General features: G+C 50.3%; 1 protein-coding gene across 1 annotated transcript in view; it reads left to right on the top strand.

The window, feature by feature from the left end:
* RFTN1 (raftlin, lipid raft linker 1) overlaps nt 1-19,076 on the top strand; it is a 187,548-nt gene that overhangs the window by 125,874 nt on the left and 42,598 nt on the right. The window contains exons 5-6 of the mRNA XM_024566000.3: nt 3,460-3,784; nt 12,116-12,319. Coding sequence (XP_024421768.2) covers nt 3,460-3,784; nt 12,116-12,319 — 529 coding nt within the window. The remainder of the gene's footprint in view (nt 1-3,459; nt 3,785-12,115; nt 12,320-19,076) is intronic.

Here is a 19,076-nt window from a genome sequence, read left to right as displayed (position 1 = left end):
TGTTTTAAAAATTCTCGTGGCACACCAGTTGAAAGTTGCTGTTCCAGAGCAGTAATTCTCAAACTTCAGAGTGTGCTGGAGTCACCTGGAGGACTTGCTAAAACATGAGTCTCCAGGCCCCCACCCCAGACTTTCTGATTCAGTGGGGCCTGAGAACTTGCATTTCTAACAAGTTCCAGGGGGATGCTGATGCTGCTGGTATGGGATCACACTTTGAGAACCCCGGGCACAGAGGACAAGTTCACAGCACAGTAGGGCAAAGGAATATGGGAGAAGGGCGCGTGTTTGATTTATGTCAAAGCCTCTCTGATTCTTCAGACCCCGGGGAGGAAGAAGATGGTGGGAGAAGTGCCCCGTTTCCAGAGTGTCCTCCTCACTCTGCATGACTTTCGGGTGTCTCTGCAGCGCCACGGAAGCCTGGGACTGGTCAGGAACCGGGAGAGTAATAATGCTGGCCACGAAAACCTTCTGTGTGCTGTGTCCTTCGGCACTCTTGCCATACATAATGTCTATAATCTTCAGAGTGACTACAAGGAAAGCATGCTTGCCCCCATTCTATACATGAGAAAACTGAGGCCCAGAGAGCTATGTAACGTACTCTGGTTCCCCAAGCCAGTGAGTCATGTTTCAGGTTCCAAGCCAGGCCTTTCCGCCTTCAAACCCCGTGACTCAAGTTGAGACAGGCCTCTAGTTGAGCCCTCAGCGGGACCAGTTTCTTAAATGTTTCAGTGGTCATAGCTGTTTTCTCTGTGGGGAGCCACTGGTAGCAGGGGCTATGCACCTGTTCCTCAAGCCAGCAGAAATGGAGAGGCTCAGACCTGCGGTTTATTAGGGAGGAAGCCAAACGGGAGTCTAGCGGGGCTTGAGAGCTGAGACACAGGTCTGCAGTTTGGGTGGAAATAGTTATATCTGGAAATTGTTAATAATATTTTTTCAAATTTAGAAATTTGTGGAAGTTCCATTGTAGTTTACTTTTGCTCCAGGTTTGATGCATTGCGAATTTGCATAATGTGTTTAAAAGTAAATGAAAAGCCAATCTTCTCAAACCCTTCTGAAGAAGAGTAGGCTGGCTGGCAGCATGATTTCACAAACAGTTGAGACTAGAGAAAAGGCAGCTCACTCCACCGCAGAGGGAACTTGGGAAGTTAGTGCTGAACTGGCCCAGTTCCCAGGCTCTGACACATTTCAGAATGCTGCCTTGGCTCTGGCCAGGTAGCTTAGTTGGTTGGAGCATTGTCCTGATACGCCAAGGTTGCACGTTTGATCCCTGGCTAGGGCACACAGAAGAAGCAACCAATGAATACATAAATATGTGGAACACAAAAACTCTCTCTCACAAACCAATAAATTTAAAATCTGTCAACTACCTGGATTATTTCACTTTAGCTTCATGTAGAAGGACTTTCAAAGATGTGTGCTTTAGCATAATGCTATCAAGGGTTAAGAATATATAAGGTGGCATAAGAAAAAATGTCTCCTCATTTTCTTTGAAACTAAAGAAGACACCTTTGCTGTGTATCTCTACAAGAGTCATTCAATACGTTTCTCTGTTCCTTACTAGCAAGTTATGCTTGTTTTTTATTGACTGGGTGTGTTCCCTCATTTCATTTGAGGACTGTAAAATCCATTGCCTTTCCCTTTTTGCCTGTGTTACCAGGAAGCTCAGGGCTATTATTTGTATACAGTCGCTTCCCTTAGCCTCAGGTTCTTTGGTATAATTATCTCCCCACTCTTTAGTTACCTGTGTAACACAAGTTTTATAAGCTTTCCAAAATAATTTATAAAGTAGGTGGATATCATAGATTAATGAGTGAAAAATGAGTTTTCAGAATGGAAGGATGATTTTAAGGTTTTTTTTAAGTTTTGAGGAGTGAATTGAGCTAACCATGAGCATGTGTGTGAACACATACATGTCCAAAAACATGTATGTACTTAATGTCTTGATGTATCCACTTAGAATCTTGTGGATAAGAGAATGAGCTCGGGTCTGAGCGAGACCTGGCTTTGAACACTGGCTACTCCCTGCTTGCTTCGTGATTTCATGTCTCTCAGTGTCCTCACCTGAAATGGAGATACAATGATGCCATGCGTAGTCGCTGAAGAATTAAAACAATTTATGTGAAGTGCCTAAAGCAGCGCTAGGCACTGCTGTCAGTGGTAATGACTACGTTACTGTTATCGCTATTGCCGGGTCCAGCACAGGCTAGACTTTATAGGAAGCCTGGACGGTGCATGGGCAGCTGCCCCGATAGTCTTCTAGAACACACGGTGTTGAACTAAAACGGCCTTCTGCTGAAAGTTTGGGTGGTTCCTCCAAGGAGGGCTGCCAAGGCTTACTTCTCCTTTCGAGAGAGTGGCTCCATGCTGGTATTTCTCACTAATTCTCAGATGACAGGAGATGATCACTGCGGAGACTCAAGATTGTCCAAGGTCATGCACTTAGGGGCTGGTGACTAAGAAGACTTAACACGGCTCTGAGGTCTCTACCTCCTGATTTATTTGAGCATCCTTGCCCAGAAAGTGCCCGAAAGTTCATCTAGTTTTGCCTGGCTTTTGCTTGATTGTATTAAGCTATTACTTTCCTTTTTCTTCCCCCGCCCCCCATGTATGACTGCTACATTCAGTTGCTAGGGGAATTTTTTTAGGGAGAGGAGAGTTAAAATGCCACAGTCCTCCGTGTGGCCATGATGCCCCCATTTTGCGGGCGGAGGAAGTGAGATGGAAAGTACCCATTACCTAGACTGGACGGTGACCTGCAGAATCACGAGTGTGCTGAGCAAGGCCTGTGGGCCAGACGTGGTCTTGGGGCTCCTCCAGCGTCGCCTGGGACTGAGAGTCCCACCGAGTAGGTGTCCGTCACACGTCCCCCGTTGCGGGAACGTGCGTATCAGCTTTCTCGCCGTGCTGATTTTCCCCACCTCTGCCCTTTGCTGCCAAAACAATTGTTTAAAAGAGGAAGCTCTTCGGGTCATAAAATGTCATCTGGTACTTAGTATATGGTCATGCAGAAGACTGAGCTGTACAGTAGCTTGATTGGCAGGAAGTAGGTGATTCATCAGAAAAAAGAAAAAAAGAAAAAAGAAACTCTTGCCAAATGAACTTCCTCTTTCAACTCTCTTTGTACTAGCTCATCCTTTTATAACCTTTTTCTAGCCTCTTAGGAAAAAAAATAAGTAGCAAGGACTAGTGCAGTGTTTCAAAGAGAGGTAATCCCAGCCCCTCATGGCCAAATGTGTTGTTTTCCATAGTGAGAATGAGGCTCCTGCCCTGTCCCCAGGTCAGGCTGGGCTGTGGGTGGGTACTGCCTTGAGGACCCGGAGGCTGCACCGGCTGGATATATTTCATGTTCAAACTGAAGTACCCTGTAAGCCCGCAGCAGGGCGTTTTGGGTGTTGCACATGTCCCCCGTTTGGTTGAGCATCCCACTCACTTGGTTCCCTTCATTCGTTTGCCTCGCAGATCCAGGAGGCTGCAGGTCGGGGCCTGAAATTCGTCGGCGTCATACCTCAGTACCACTGCCCCGGGAACTCGGCAGGCAGCAGTCCCCAGGTGCAGGCCAGAGATGCGAGAGCAGAGCCCGGCGGGGGCGGGGACAAGAAGAACCCAGGTGCTCCAGAAGGGGTGGATGGAAGCCCAGAGCCAAAGCAGCGCCCAAGAGGGGAGGCACCCATTGCCGAACAACCCAGCTTGCCTTTGGAAGAAGGGGACGGTGCAGAATTTTCCAAGACTCTGGATGGACCGGATGGTGACCTGTCTGAAGTGCGTGAGGAAACACTCTCGGGAAGTAAGTATGTCAGCATGGGGACTTTGGACCCACGGGAGGAGAGGCTGACAGCTTTTCAGTAATCCCTGTGGCATTTTAGGAAGAAGAATTGGAATTAGAGTGTGGGGACAGCCATCCATCAAGTAGGGGAAACTTTATCAAGCACTTTTCGGGGCCTCCTCACTGTTTGCTTACTGAAGTTGTCACTTCCGAGAAGCGCAGAACCACATGAACTTGACTGGCAGTCGTTCCAAAATGTCACGTTTGAAGTGGATTCTAGAATGGGAGTTATTTCGTGCCCCGCGCTCTCACACTGCCCTTGAGCTACCCGGCTCTGACACAGGAAGTGTTAACGTGCTGGCCTCGGTGCAGGACAGACGCTCCACTTTTGGTTCGCTGGTTTTGAGTATCTGCCTGAAGAAGGAAATCACGAAAGCCAGTTGAGGCCAAATTGTGCGGGAAACTGGTGATTCAACTCACTAGGCTGTAAACAACCAGATTCAGGGAGTTTTATCTAGTTGATTGATCAGCACCATGGCGAGAACACTCGGCCAAGCATCTGTGAATCCTCTTAATCACATTATAATGGGCAGCAGAGTATGCGCTTTAGGCTGGGGAGTTCACTTATCAGCGCAGCCACAGTGATAGTAGCCGGCCCTTATTAATGCTTCCAGGTTCCAGGCCCTGTGCCGATAAACATTTTATATGACTGAGCTCTTTATTTTCCCTACAGCCCTAGGAATTGGGTGAGCTGTTGTACCCTTGCCCATTTCACAGCTGAGTAAACGGAGGTTTAGAGAGTAAAAATCGTTGTCCAGGCTGAAAGTTGGCAGATCAGGCACTGACCCCAGGCAGGCTTAGCCACCATCCCAACCCACCTCTCTACGTGGGCTTTCCTGTGTAATAATACTCTGTTTGGCCAAAAAGATCTACTGAGACCCTCAGTTTTCAGAGAGTGACATTTCTCTTCATTCCCCCACACTTCCCTGTCCTCTCTCCAGGAGATCTGGCGTCCAGCCATTTCCTGAGAGCCATAGATGTATATGAGCTGTGTGGCCTCTTCTGGTCTTTGGAACATGAATTAGTAATAAGACTGCCAAGGGGAGAACCCCAGGCCTTAGGAGGCCTTCCTCTTTTGCCTTCCTGGGTCATCTCCCTGGTTAATGTTATTATTTATTTACTAATTCTTGAAATTAGCCTTAAATAAATGATGAAGAACAGTTCATACTTTGAGAATAGAAAAGAAGGTAAAATAGTTTTTTTTGGTTATGACAGTACTTTCTTTTCTTAATTGGTTTTAGAGAGAGAGAAACGTCCATTTTTGTTGTTCCACTTAGTTATACATTCATTGGTTGACCCTTGTATGTGCCCTGACCAGGGATAGAACCCACAACCTTGACATATCAGGATGATGCCCTAACCAACTGAGCTATCAGGCCAGGGCTTGTCAGTACTTCCTGAAAAGAAGGTTGTACAGTGTTCATTCCAGGGACTTATTTGCGAAACTGATTTAGAAGGAGAGATGGGTGCTACCTCAGTTCTTGGATACATTAGGATTACTGTTTCACGCGGTCTGGGTCCCTCTTAAATAGGCACTGAAGTAGAGCTCTTCTTTAGGGGGGTTTTCCTTATTTGAGGAAGATGTCTGCTCCCTCCTGAGTAGCTGAGAGCACAGTTAGACCCTGTGTGTGCCTCTTAATGAATGCCCAAGTCTCACTCCAGACACTTCCCTCTGCTCGTTGCTGTCTGGCTGCGTGTGTACGCCCTGAATCCTGAGAAGGAAGGTGGGCCTCCTTGGGGCCCTTCTCTACAATCCAGGAGCTCGAGGGGGTGAGGGTTCAGGGCATGCATTGACACCCCCAGGAGAAAGGGGCAGGAGCCGTGGAGGGGCAGGTAGCCCAGTAGTTAGGAACCCAGACTCTGTGCCCATGCCGGCTTGCTGTCTTCTTGCTAGGCAGTCTGGCTAAGGTACCCTTCTGCGCATCAGTGTCTGAGCCTGTAAAATAGGGTTAGGACAATCGTTCCTTGCTGAAAAGTTAAAGGAGACGTACATATAAAGCACTTAGTGCTGCTTGACTCATAAGTGTGAGCTCTTATTATTAGGGTGCAGTCCTGACCACTGACTTGGGCTTCTGCATGGAACTTGGCTTTGAGAAAGGAAGCAGTTAATACTGACGTTCCCCTGTGCCAGAATCTACTTTTCTCCAAGAGTTTTTCCAGACTTCCTGCCTTCTGTGGTCCACCCCAGGGAGAGTTAATTGGGGAGACTTGACCGAGGACCCACCCTTCCCCCAGGAGCCTTCTGCTGCCCTGTGACTGTTCACCTTCCCCATCACTCATCAAACACACAGAGACCCCTGGACACCCACGTGTCTTGGCCTGTGTCTCATTTCCTCAAGTCCCTGTTCTCTAGCAGAAAACTAGTTTTGGCTGCGGAATACAGGTTCACATGTGTCGGGAGGTAGTCAACCCAGAGGTGGATGGGAATTTTAGCTGTGGAGGGCATTACAGCACCTCCCCCTCCCTTCCCCTCCCCCTGATCTCACTAGGTGGGCAGCTGTCTCTTGTCTACACACAAGGCTGGCCCTGATCTTTCTGCCCAGGAGGGCCCAGGTTCACTGAAATGTAGGCAGCTCGCTGTTATCTTGTTTCTCTTTTTGTAGACTAAACGAGCCTTTGGATTTTTTTTCATCAGTGAATGAACCCCCAGGGGTTGCTAGTGCCCGCGCCTGACCTTGTGTTGGAAGGGCAGGCCACTGCCACGGTGGTGGCAGCCCTCTCCGTGCTCTAAGTTCTGCCCATGCGTCACCGTGACTGCACTCACAGCAGCTCTGTGACAGATGATGCCGTTGTTGTGCCCATTTCTGTGCCCTCACGCAGCTCAGGTTCATCTCGCAGCTTCAGCGTTCAGCCTCCCTGGAGACCAGATGTCCAGGGACCCTGTGCGCTCCGGCCATGGCCCTCCTCTGACTGCAGCCTCTCTCCTGATCTTCTTCCTGGGAAGTCTTATCATTTCCTTGGACCTTGCGTTACCCCCCACAGGCACCACCCTTCACGAGCACCGCCACCCCCTCCCAAGCTTCCCCTCTCTGCTGCTTGCTCAGATTTCTGCTTGCCTTTCTCTCAGGGACCCCTAAGGAGGGTGAAGTGTTTTTATTCCTCCTTCTGCCAGGTGGGCTTAAATAGGCAATCACAGCAAGACAATTTTAAAATGTCCTGAGGGAGCCTCCCTCCTTTCCCCCTCTTTCTCCTCGTTTAATTTATTTTCTTTATAGGAGGCCTAGGGGAGCCAGTCAAGGCTGCGACTGCCCAGGTAGGGCTGCCAGCGAATTCTTCATCCGGAAACAGGGAAGGTGGCCCCCTCCCCACTCCCGCAGGCTCTGGGGAACAGCGGCTCTGGTCCAGAGGTTATGCTCCTCTTGCCCACTTGGGTCCCTGGGAGGCCCATCCTGTGGTTTTCTTCCTGCACATTGGCTTTTATTTCCTGGTCCAGGAGAATTTCCTGTTGGTCTGATGGCCTGGCTGTGCAGAGATCACCTGAGCTGGCACGGCGACAGCCCCGTGTCCTGCTGCTCCGGGACACTTCCCTGTTCCCTTCTCATACTCCCCCGCACCCACCCCATGACCCGTCCCTCGTGAGGCATTTCTGTCCGTGGGGAGCTTGTTTTCTTCGTGTGGAATGGACGGGCTGGGTGGGGAAGGCCACTGCAGGGAGGGCTAGGAAGGCATCGCCAAATGTCCGCCTGTCGCTTGTCTCCTAGCTTCCCACGTTCCCGTTCTGTCCTTCCCTCTACATCTCTGTGGCTGCAGCTTTGGTCACAGAAGCAAGGAGGCCAGACAGGTTCATACAAATTGAAATTATTCTCACTGTCGCCGAAATAATGAAATGTCTTCAAAGCACTGCCCTTCCTACCCTGTAGTCACTCACTTACAATGCTGAGAAATGCCAGCCAGAAACCCGAGCCAGCGATCTCAATGGGGCTTCCTGGCTGCGGGCATTTTAGTGAGCAGGCCGCCTTGGCGGGCAGCTCAATGTGGATGGAGGGAGAGGAGTACCCTCCTGAGTCTGGCTTTTCTGATGCGTGGCCGCCTTCCCTCCTCGTGCCCCCAGGATAGTTCTACCCCATGGGTCTGCCCCCATCCCAGTCTGCCACCTGCCACCATCTTTCTGGCCTTCCAGTCCATTAACAAACAGCTATTGAACTCCCACCCGTGGTCATCAGCTCCTGCTCTCTGTGTGCTGATGAAATTAGACTCTTGTTAGATTTGGGAAACAGCCCAGGCTTTGGGGGTTTGAAAGACTCTTGGCTTTGCCATTTGCCAGCTTGTGATTTCTGGGGGATCCACCTAAGGCTTCTGGGTACAGAACTGGTGAAGATTGGGAGAGTCACAGGAGATGGGGAAGGTGAACGGCTCTTGTCCATACAGCGTACGTGCCTGTGGCTACTGAGATCCCCAGGCAAACTGGCATCAGCCGGGCCTGGAGGGGCCTGCTATGAGTCCCTAAGCCTGATCCAAGCCCGAAGCAGGCTTCTCCCAGATCCAGCAATCTGGATGGGCCCAAGGCCCTCTGCCCTCTCTTCTCACCATGGTGCCCACAGTCCAGCCTTCCCACTGTAAACATTTCGGCTCGGCTCCCCCACCCTTGACCTCAGCAGACCTTAGCCCCCACTTGGTCACGCTACCAGGCCAAGTCTGACTCCCACTTGTTTCTTCCCATCCACCTAACTCACCAGCCCCCTCCTTCTCCCAGTATAGCCCTTGGAGCCCCATGCCTTAAGCCAGACTCTGAACCCCCTCTTCCCCCCAGCCTGGAGGTCTCCTGGAACACCAGGACCCAGCTGGTCCTAGGTCAAAGACTCTCTGGGGCCTTACCTGCAGACAGGCTGCAGGCCTCCACCTCATGCCTAAGGTCCTACCACCTGCTGCAGGCCTCAGAACTGGCCATCTGCCTCCTTCCGCCCTGCCCCCAGGATCTTAGCAAGGCCAGAGTGCACCTGGCTATAAGGCTGGCAGCACCCAGTGGGGCCGATGCCACCTTGTCCTCCCCTAGCTCCCTGCACTTGTCTGGCTTAGGTCAGTCCAGTAAACATGTGCATCACCTATCCTGTTACAGGGACTTGTCTGGACACAGAGGGTCTGAATGGCATAAGGCAAGGCCTGCTGTGTCAGGGAGAAACAGCAGGACAAGAAGACAGTTGCTTTATTTTTTTTAATCACCTGAAGACATGTTTTTAATGATTTTTAGAGATGGAGAAACACTGATGTGAGAGCGCTATTCCTGTACATACCCCAACTGGGAATTGAACCCTCAACCTTCTGGTGGACAGGGACGATGCTCCAACCAACTGAGCCACCCGGCCAGGGTAGAGATTCAAGACAGTGGTGATGCTTCTGCAGAGCTCTGCCCGCCCAGGTCTTCAGCCCTTCTCAGAACATTCTCAGGAACAATGCCTTCCCCCCTCCTTTGGGACTTTCTGTCCCATGTCTGGAAATATCTTCCAGCTGGGGTCATGACAGAGTCACAGAGCAGCTGAGAAAATCTGAGCAAACTCGGGGCTTCTCTCTGGAATCCCTGGTGCCTGCTCATGTGTGTTGGAGCATCAGAATATTAAAACATCAAAGGACATCGTTCAGGGCCGGTTTCTCTTGGCTGATTTCCACGTGAGCAGAGGAGAGGATCGGGGCCAAGGAGACAGTGGGACGGAGGGGTTTACTAAAGGGCTACGCATTTGAAATCAGGTTTCTCCCAATATTTCATTACTACTAATACTTTGGAGGCTCGTGATTCCAACAGTATTTCCTTTCCTTCCTGAAAAATGTATTTCTTTCTCTGGCTGTGGTCCTGCAGCCCGGGGAGGGTCCAGGTGGGAAGGTGGGGGCGCTGTCAGCACCACAACTTACCTGGCGTGATGGTCCCCCTCCTCCCTTCGCGCCGCCCCTTCTCACTTCGCGCCACACTCTCACTTCTCGCTTTGGCCTTCCCCTTTTTCTGTTTCGTTACACACTTGGTAAAGTTGTGCTTTTGTCTTGCCACGTGTGGGGGGAATCCTGTGTGACCAAGGGTTGGCATATATTTTTGGACTTTGGCCACTTCCATATTCCCCACTCACTTCTTCCCCGGAAAGCCTGTGGTTGATTGTTCTTTTTAATTTGTGTGCGTATGTGCTGGACTATAGCAGACTCTGGTGACTGGTGCTCTGGCCCACCTTCGAGTCACCTGAGACCAGCTTTCTCAGCCTCTGCCCACAGGTGTCCCCTGGAATGGGAACATGCCCAGCAGGCCCAGAATTAATGCCTCAAGGGTGGCCCTCAATCCCCAAGGATAGAGGCCCTGGCTTCCCTGCCCCTTGGTGAGGCAGCTTGAGGTGTATGTTGTCTTCAGCATCTCAGGGAGACTGAGCCCCAGTGGCCAGAGGAGTAACCCTCTCATTAATGCCACCTTTCATTGGCTCTCATCTCCCCGCTATTTCCCACCTCTCCGCTCTCACTCTGTTTCCTGGGATCACTTCCCAAATAAACTACATACCAGGGTCTGCTTTTGAAGAAATACCAATGAAATCAAGGAGTTATTAAAGCATTGCTTATCCTCTTGCCTTGGTTGCTATGGCTGTTATTTGAACCCCTGGCACTGAGGGCTGGAAAATACCTGTTTATCTAGTTCACATCCTGTCCCCACCCCCAGCTCCAATCCATTGCTTGATTCCCCTCCATTACGAACCTTGCTTTGCATGACCCCATCCCCCAAGTGTGTGTTTCAAAGTCATGAAGTAGTCCAGTGATTGCCAGCTCTGTACACCAAGACCCGATTTCTCATGGGACAGCACTTGCTGGCTGGAGATGGCTTCCTGAGTCAGGCAAGTGGATTGAGAAAGGGAATTCGGGGTGGGGATGATGAACAGGCCAGAGTGGGTTGTTTGAGATCCAGGTGGCCCCTTGTGAAGATGGGCACCTTCCTTTTCTAATTGGTTCCAGCCAATGGGTAGCTGGAAATGGCCTCTCCTTCCCCATGGCTTAACTCCTGCTGATTACAGAGGCTCGTGGCCCCGCATTGCTCCCCAGAGATCCCTGCTGATGCTCACATGGAGCTGGGATAAGACTGCCTTTGTCCTGAATACAGTTCCTGGGCAGGATAATTTTAGATGTTACACAGATGGACATATTTGGTATTAATGCGCCTCATCGCTGCCTCCTGTTTATAGCAAGTGGTAGTTGTTTCCCTTATGATATGGAAGTTTTCTTTTAAAATGCATTTATTTAAATAAAGGAAAATGAGTCCATTTATTTGGATAGTTCAAAAATTACGACATGCTGAAATAGCAGATACAGCATCCCAGAGCGTGGGTGTAGGCCAGGTGTCTCCTGCAGGGAACGTGGACGTGCTCTGTCTTTTTTGCTAATGTCAGCCATTGTGTATGACCTTTACAATATTTCTTTGAAAGAGCGGTGGGGATTTTCTTATTGAAACAGATATTTTTGGAAACCAAAGCATATTCCTGAGTAGCCTGTGTAAGCAGAGCTTTTTAAGTTAGGTGAACTCTGATTGACTGAACCAGTAACACAGAAATAGACCTCCAGACTTAGGTTGGGATTCCAGGCATTTGCTCCCGGAGGCCAATACTGCTCACTCACAGCCGGCAGCACGTATGACGGGCGCGGGTCAGCTGCTGGCTGGTGGTGACTATTGATTTTTGAAGAACTGAGCCATAAATGAAGGAACGGAAAGTCCAGCGCCCCCCTGCCAGTGTCTGCCGGCCTGGCTGAGCAGACTGAACACTTCAGGAAGGAACCCTCGTTTACGGGAACATATTTATTTTTACATATCATTGATGTATTTCTGATGTACTTGATTAAGTATTATGGGTTCGGCCCCAGGAAGCACCACTGCAGTTTATAAATAGTGAGTTCAGGGGTGTACAAGGTTCCTGGAATTACAGCAGTATTTTTTGCTTTTATGTGCCTGTGTACATTTACTTTTTTTTTTTTTAAGACCAGCTCTCGCCCCAGTATGTCTGCTTTTTCTTTCAAAACACCTTTGTCTGAATTTCTAGGACTGTCTGCTCTGTCCTCTCAAAACCTAACTGTACAAACGAATCCCAGATAAGAGCAATTCACCCTGTGCCAGATTCAAAATTTAAGTCCTCCCCTTGAAGGGCAACCTTTGAGGCCCATGTCACTTTTAAGGCACTCTTAACTTTCTACTCAGAATCAGGTCTTATTATTTGTCACAGTGTACAGTCACAGAGATTTCACCTGTGATACCACTTCTTCAGGCTCCTAAGAGATATCAGTAGACCCAATGAGGCAACTTCTTAACTCTTGTCTCCCCACCCCCTTTACAAATCCCAACAGAAATGGAGATCTTCACCCTTTTCAACAAACCGAAGAGCCATCAGGAGTGCCGGCAGTACTACCCCGTCACCATTCCTCTGCGGGTCTCCACGAATGGCCAGACGGTGAGCGGCTTGGATGCCAACTGGCTGGAGCACATGAGCGACCACTTCCGGAAAGGAGGCGTGCTGGTGAACGCCGTCTTCCACCTCGCCATGGTCAATGGTATGGAATTCGCAGCCCTTGGGCGGCCCTTAGAAATTCTGCTTCTCATTCTTGTCATCTTAGCCCATCTCCGGAGCCTGCGCCGTTCAGAAAGCTCTGCGGCTAATAAACATGCTGCGTTTGATTTCTAATTAGCACATCTTGAGGAGTTTTCCATAAAGCCCACCGCCTATGCTCTCTAAACCTCTCTGGGGGCAGTCAGGAAGCTTCTAAAATGACAGAGAAAGAGGAGTGATTCTGTATCAGTGGTGGTGGTCTTGATCTCTGTTGCTTTTCGAGGCTTTGAAGAAGATTAATCTCGGGTTTTGTTAATTACCCCCTGGGATCATGCCTCTCCGAAAGTGCAAATTGTTCGTAGACGCTGTTACAGTTTGAAGTAGCAGTAGCAGCACCTTGGAATTAACAGCAGAGACATGAACTGAACAGCCCGGTTCCTGTAAGCTCCGTGGGGACGCACGTTGTTCCTGGGTCTCTGGCACGCAGTGCTCCCTCCCCAGTAGAGGGTTATCTCATGGGATGGCAACGTTGTTGTCAGCTTCTCAAAAGGCAGAGAGAAAGTCTGCCCGAAGTGGGGAAATGTGTCAGGCAAAGAAGGGTTTTCAGGTTAACACGAAGGCAGGTTGAGTCACTAGGGTGCATCCCAGCTGGGAGGCAGTTTGGGGAGTGGGGCCAGCAAGCCAGCATGTGTGGACCCCGAGAGCTGCCAATCAGCAGGGTTCCTGGGTGAGAGGATTGTTTCACCGAACTTGGCCATCCCCACGAAATGGGGCGGGGGCATCCGCAGCACGGTGTCTTGGTTGTTGGGTAGTTGTCTAAGAATTCACAAAGTCAGGAATGGAGTTTGGATTCTACATTATGTGCAACCCTTGAAATGCCAGCAAACATGTCAAGGATTGAGATGCTTAGAAGAGACATCGTTCTTAATCCTGAACGTGCCTTCTGTAAAGCATCCAAAGCCTCAGAACACTGTATAGCCCAGACAGGTCTAAACTTGGACGCCATCCCTTGTTACTGTGCTAACTAAATATTGATACCTGGTGTTAGTGCGATGGTATAGCAGCAGCAGCAGGCACCGTTTGGTACAGCGGGCCACAACCACTTGTGGAATGGGTGCATGAATTAAGAATGCATCCTGAGCAGCAGTCCAATATCGTAGCCATGCGTGGCTAATGACCAGTTGAAATGTGGCTAGGAGGAGCAAGGAGTGAATTTTAGAATTTAATTTTCATTAGTTTAAATTTCAGTGACTGTATGTGGCTAGTGGCTGGTGTATTGGACAGTCAGTTCTAGAGTATCTATTTCATTAACATAACATAACATAATGGAGTGCTGCTTTCGGTTCTTTGGCAGCAAGGCTGGTAACCTCCCTGTGTACAAGGAGGCCTTCCATGGGTGCTTGCAAAGTTCCCTGAAGCCAGAGAATGTCACGTTTGTTTTGAGATACACCAAAAAACACCAGTGGCATCAGCGTGGGGGCAGTGTTCACGGCCCTGATGCATCAGCACTTGGGGAAGCCAGGGAAGAACTCTCCGCTTCCTGTTTCCTGCAGGGACAGCCCATCTCCCAGCTTGTACCACAGTAACATCAGCTCCTTTCATCTCCTCTTGGTGCCCACAGTGACTCTCTGTGGCCGTGCATAGTTTTAAATTTCTCCTTGGGGAACTGATGGTTAATTGTGCTAACACCTTAAGGATGCGCAGGGAGTCACTGAAGGTAGCAGCTATGCAGACAGCCACGGGCAATTACCCCCCTTAGGGCAATCAAGGGCAGTCCTAAGTGCCCTTAGGGGAGTCAAAAGGGCAGTTTTCTCTTTGGCCTTACTGCCCAAGCATGTCAGGAGCAAGCTGAACGCCACTGAGGTTGCCTTGGAAGTTGGCAACGGCATTTACGGTCTCTCTAGCTGTTGTGGCTTTGGCAACCGAGGCAGAATCTCCTCCACTCTCCTTACCCCATTCTCCGACCTTGAATCCAACAACACAGAGAATTTATACAGCTTTTTTCTTCAGATTCTACTCGGAGGGGGGAGGGTTGAAATGCTGTTATATCCTCCCTTGGCTTTAGCTGCGTTAAATCCAGCCTTCCAGCCTCGAAGGCAGACAGAACGTGGAATTTCTCCTGGCCAGTGCAGTTGTGCAATCCCACCCAGCCTGTGGCCTCTCCACAGCAAGGCTGCCCACGCTGAGGGCTCCACAGGACCCGCACGGCTGTCTCTGGGATGCCGGCGAAATTCTCAGCACAAAATTAACTTAAACCCGCTCAAAATTCAAGGGCCGTGTCACCCTGTGTGTCTCTGATGAGGGAGAGAGCATGGTGTGGGAATGGCGCTCAGTGGGTCTGGGCGTTTCTGCTCTGGAAAAGCCCAGGGTTTCCTTTGGCCAGGAATGAAAATGTGCACATGTTCTTTTCCCAGAATTGGAGGGGAAAAAAAAGCAAACTAATCCTAATTAGAAGAGGAACCTGTTCCTAAGAAGATAATTGGTGTCCTTACAAATAAACCTGGCAGAGCCAGAGGCCCATCTTTAAGCTGTTTACCATCTGGAAAAGCACCCATTTTGACTTACATGGATCTTTGTACTCCAGAATATTCTCCACAGAGCCATAAAACTCATGAGAACTTTGTCCTGAAAACAAGATGATGTTTTAGCCTGAGTCATTCAGTTAAGACTCCAGCTTCTGTCTTCAAGGCTTTCATCCCAGGGCCTGGAAAGACTTGAGTGGCCCTCAAGTTTGGGCTTCTGTTCACAGTGTCCAGGGCCCCTCCCTGGGAATGATCGGTGACTCGGCTGGGGAGGCCGAGCCCTGGGGCCCAGCAAGCCAAGGCCCGGGGTGAAAGGTCAGTGTGAGGATGGTCACGGCCATCCAGCAGTTTCTATGTGCTGTTGCTGCTGTAAGCGGCTCAAACAGCATTACCCCCAACAACGCAGTGAAGGGGGCACTGTTGTCCCTGCGTTAGAGCTGTGCACACTGAGGCACAGAGTGACCAGATTGTTGCCCAGGCAAGAAAGTGGCGGGGAGAAAGAAGAGCGTGGGTGGGGAAAAGGGACAGGAGGAGGAGAGAAAAGAGGCGGCCATGTTGGTGAGAAGTTGAGGCCCCCAGCAGGGCCTTGGGTGACCCTCGAGGAGGGAGGGCAGCTCCAGGGCCACCCTCAGGGAAGCAGCAGGACTGGAGTGGCTGGACAGCAGTGTGGATGAGTCCCAGGCTGGTCAGATAGCAGAGCGGACAGCCTCACGGAGACACTCCAGCCAGTAAGACAAAGGCCAGAATCTGTGCTTCTAAAGGGCGGAGGAGGCCAGGAGGGAGACCCTCTGCTAAGCCGGCTGCTGAGAGGAGTTGGCAGGTACCAAAGGTCAGGGATCGGGATGAGGTGGAGCAGGCTGCCCACCGTCTGGAGATCTACCCAGGAACCTGATTTCGAACCAAGTGCTCCCACCCCCGCAGAATCCCCGCTGCGGTCACTGGCCACTATGGATGCTGCTGCTACCACCACTCCTTGCCCTGCCCTGGCCCTTGTCCTCGCTCTCTGTTTCTTTTCTTCTTCCCTCACCCTGTCCTCGTCCCCACCTCGCTCTGCCCTCGCTGTACTCTCCTTACCCTTGGCCCGGGCCATGGCCTGGCCCTCCCCCGCCCCTGACCATGACCCTGAACCTGCCCTCCCCCCTCTCCTAGTCCCCAAGTCCTTCCCTTCCTGGCAGTATCATCTTTATCCAGCCCAGATTCAAATGTCTTCGTTGTTTCAAAAACATCCTTTGCAGCAAGTTGTCCAAACCAGGAGCGACTCCCGTGACATGCACTGCAGGGGGTGACCATGTCCTCACTTGCTTTTTACTTAGGAGAGTCAGGTTTTTATGACCCTTCCTGTTTGAGCTAACAGTAGCCTCTCACCCTGCTGAATGTCCTACTTTCTGGACGTGTCCACAGTGCCTCACGGTGACAGTCATACCTCCCCTTCTTTTCTTCTTCCTGTCCCCTCTGGCCTCTGTTTCCTAGGAGGTGGAGTTGGGTTGTAAGGCCTTGATGAATTAAGCCCCTATGGCTAGAACAATCCCAGATGGTGGTGTGAGCCACATGCGTCACATCAGGAGACACTCTGTTCCTCGGTGTCTCCATTCCTACCCTTTTAAAGATCGCCTTCCTGCGACTCTCCCTGATGCCCCAGCCGCATCTACATCCAAGCTCCTTCTGGTATTTGTACCGCCTTTCTTGACACCTAGCGTAACCGGCATGACCTTATATTTGCAAAGTATACAAATCAAAAACATGTACATGTTTCAAATGAAACACGTGCAGAGACATTTCACACAGACATACTTTCACACCCTTGGACAGCTCTCGCGTCCTGTTCATCTTAGTGTCCCAGTGCCTGCATACCAGGCCCTGTATACAGAAGGTGATCCATAAAGGTTTCTGGGAGAGGCTCGGCCATGCCCGTGGTGATGAGGGGAGAAGCTGCGGTTGTGGTGTGCCTCACCAGGAACTGCAGATTTGGGGGATCGAAGAGCTAGGGGTGGAGGGAATGGACAGGGAGGACGAGTGGGATAGTTCCAGGTACTTCCAGTAGCTGCTCCCTTGAACCCTGCCACCCCCAAGAACATTCATCCTGGTGGCTACAGCCGTGGCTTTGCTCTCTAAGGAGCCAATCAAACAATGTAGGGAGTAGGTTTCACTGTTACCATCAAATGCACTTCCTCTTATGTCCATAGTGCATCGTTAAGTAAACTAGTTTAAGGTATACAACACAATGATTTGATGTATATGTATATTATGAAATGATTACCACAATAAGCTCAGTTAACATCTGCCACCAAATATGGCTACAGATTTTTTTCTTCTGATGAGAGCCTTGCAAATCTTCTTCCTTAGCAGCATTCAAACACACGCGATCCATTGTTGTCGACTGCAGTCCCCGCGCCGCACATGACAGCCCCCAGACTTACTCATCTTTCAAATGGACGTTTGGGGCCTGGACGCCTTCACCGGTTTCCCCACCCTCCGCTTCAGGCAGCCACCAATCTCACCCCTGTTTCTAGGAGTTGGTTTTTTAGATTCCACACGTAAGAGACATCACTCAGTATTTGTCTTTCTCTGACTTGTTTTACTTAACACAATGGCCTCACAGTCTACCCACGTCATCTCAAACGGCAGAACTTGCTTCTTTCTTGTGGCCGAATAACATTTTATTGCGTGTATGGCACTTTGTGTATTCATTAAGCCACAGTGGACACCCAAGTTGTTTCCATGTTGTGACTGTTGTGAAAGATGCTTCAGTGAGCAGGTCAGGGCAGAAACCTCTTTGGGTGATGAGTTCATTTCCTTTAGATATATATCCAGAAGTGGAATTGCTGGTACTTCCAGTTTTTTAATTTTTTGAGGAATCTCCATACTGTTTTCCGTAACGGATGCATCAGTTTACATTCCCACAAATAGTGCACCAGGGCGCCTTTTTCTCCACAACCTGCCAACGCTTGTCATCTCTTGTCTTTTATGATACCCTTCCAGCAGGCGTGGGAGACATCGCATTGCGGCTTTGATTTGTAGACTTGAACTTGATATGAATGGAGTATGCCCTTCTTACCTGGCTTCTTCCACTCCTTATGTTTGTGAGATTCATCTGCATTCACACGTCATTGCAGACCACCTTTCTCATTGCTGTATACTATCCCTCCTGTGGATATGTACACTTAATTCACTTACCAGTCTATTTTTATTTGGTTTTTTTGCTCCATGGAGGAGGGAGGACATGGCATCTACACAGATTTGGCCTCAAACAGAAGCCCCAAGGCCATCTCACCGTGACCGCACCGAGATGCCACCTGGACAGGGAGTGTCGCGTCCTGGTTAGACAGCACCGACTCCCAAGGCTAGGCACCTAGGCTGTCCCTGGCCCATGCCCGCTCAGGCGGCAGCCCCGGGCTGGGAGCTGTTGAAAGAGTAGAGGCTTTAGCATCCAGCCACATTTGAGACCCACATTGGCCCTGACTTTCCACTTGAGTCTGGATAAGTGGTTAACTTTGGTAGCCTCTGTTTTGTTAGCCACCGAGAGGGAACGCCACACTTTGGGGAGGGCTCAGTGAGGAACCGCGAACTGGGCCTGGCCGGGTGCCTCTCATACAAAGGCAACGAATCAGAGCGTTTCTTTCCCATCTGTCAGGTCAGTGGCACTTGCAGGCTAACCGTTACTGCAACTGAAGAGGAGCAATTTCTCCCCTAGACTATTCACTGCTTCAGACTGTGAATGCAGGAAGGAAGGAAGGCAGGCCAAGAGCAGCAGCAAGGGCTGGAGAATAGGGGAAGGCAGCAAGCCTGCTTGCTGTTTCGATGATGTCAGCAGATTAGCTGCAGTGTGATTGGGAAGCAACATGGCACCGTGACCCGGGATTGGCTGGTCAGTGTTTACATTTGCAGTGGGGTTCGAGGTTGGTATGACAACACGTGCAGTTATGGTCACGCTGCTGGCACGTGCCATTCCTGGAGCCAAGGTGGTGCTGCGAGCACCGTGCAGAGCCTGATGGGGAGAAGGGGTTTTCAGAGAGCCAAGGAAATCTGTCACGTCAGCCGTCCCGGTGTGGACAATTGAGTCTGATCTAGCTGGTTAAAAGGAGCACAGTAACGTTTTTTTTCCAGACCACATACATTGACCACTTGTCACGGTGTGCACATTTCTGGCCAGACGTTGGGGAAGCATATCACCCAGGGTGAGCCTGAAGGTTAGCCTGCTAGATGGACTGTTAATGTCTCAGAGGCTACAGGGGAAGAGCT

Source organism: Desmodus rotundus, chromosome 8, assembly GCF_022682495.2.
Source record: "Desmodus rotundus isolate HL8 chromosome 8, HLdesRot8A.1, whole genome shotgun sequence".
In the NCBI taxonomy this organism is placed as follows: domain Eukaryota; kingdom Metazoa; phylum Chordata; class Mammalia; order Chiroptera; family Phyllostomidae; genus Desmodus; species Desmodus rotundus.
The sequence above is the reverse complement of the archived record's forward strand: the minus strand, read 5'-3'. Positions and strand labels throughout refer to the sequence as shown.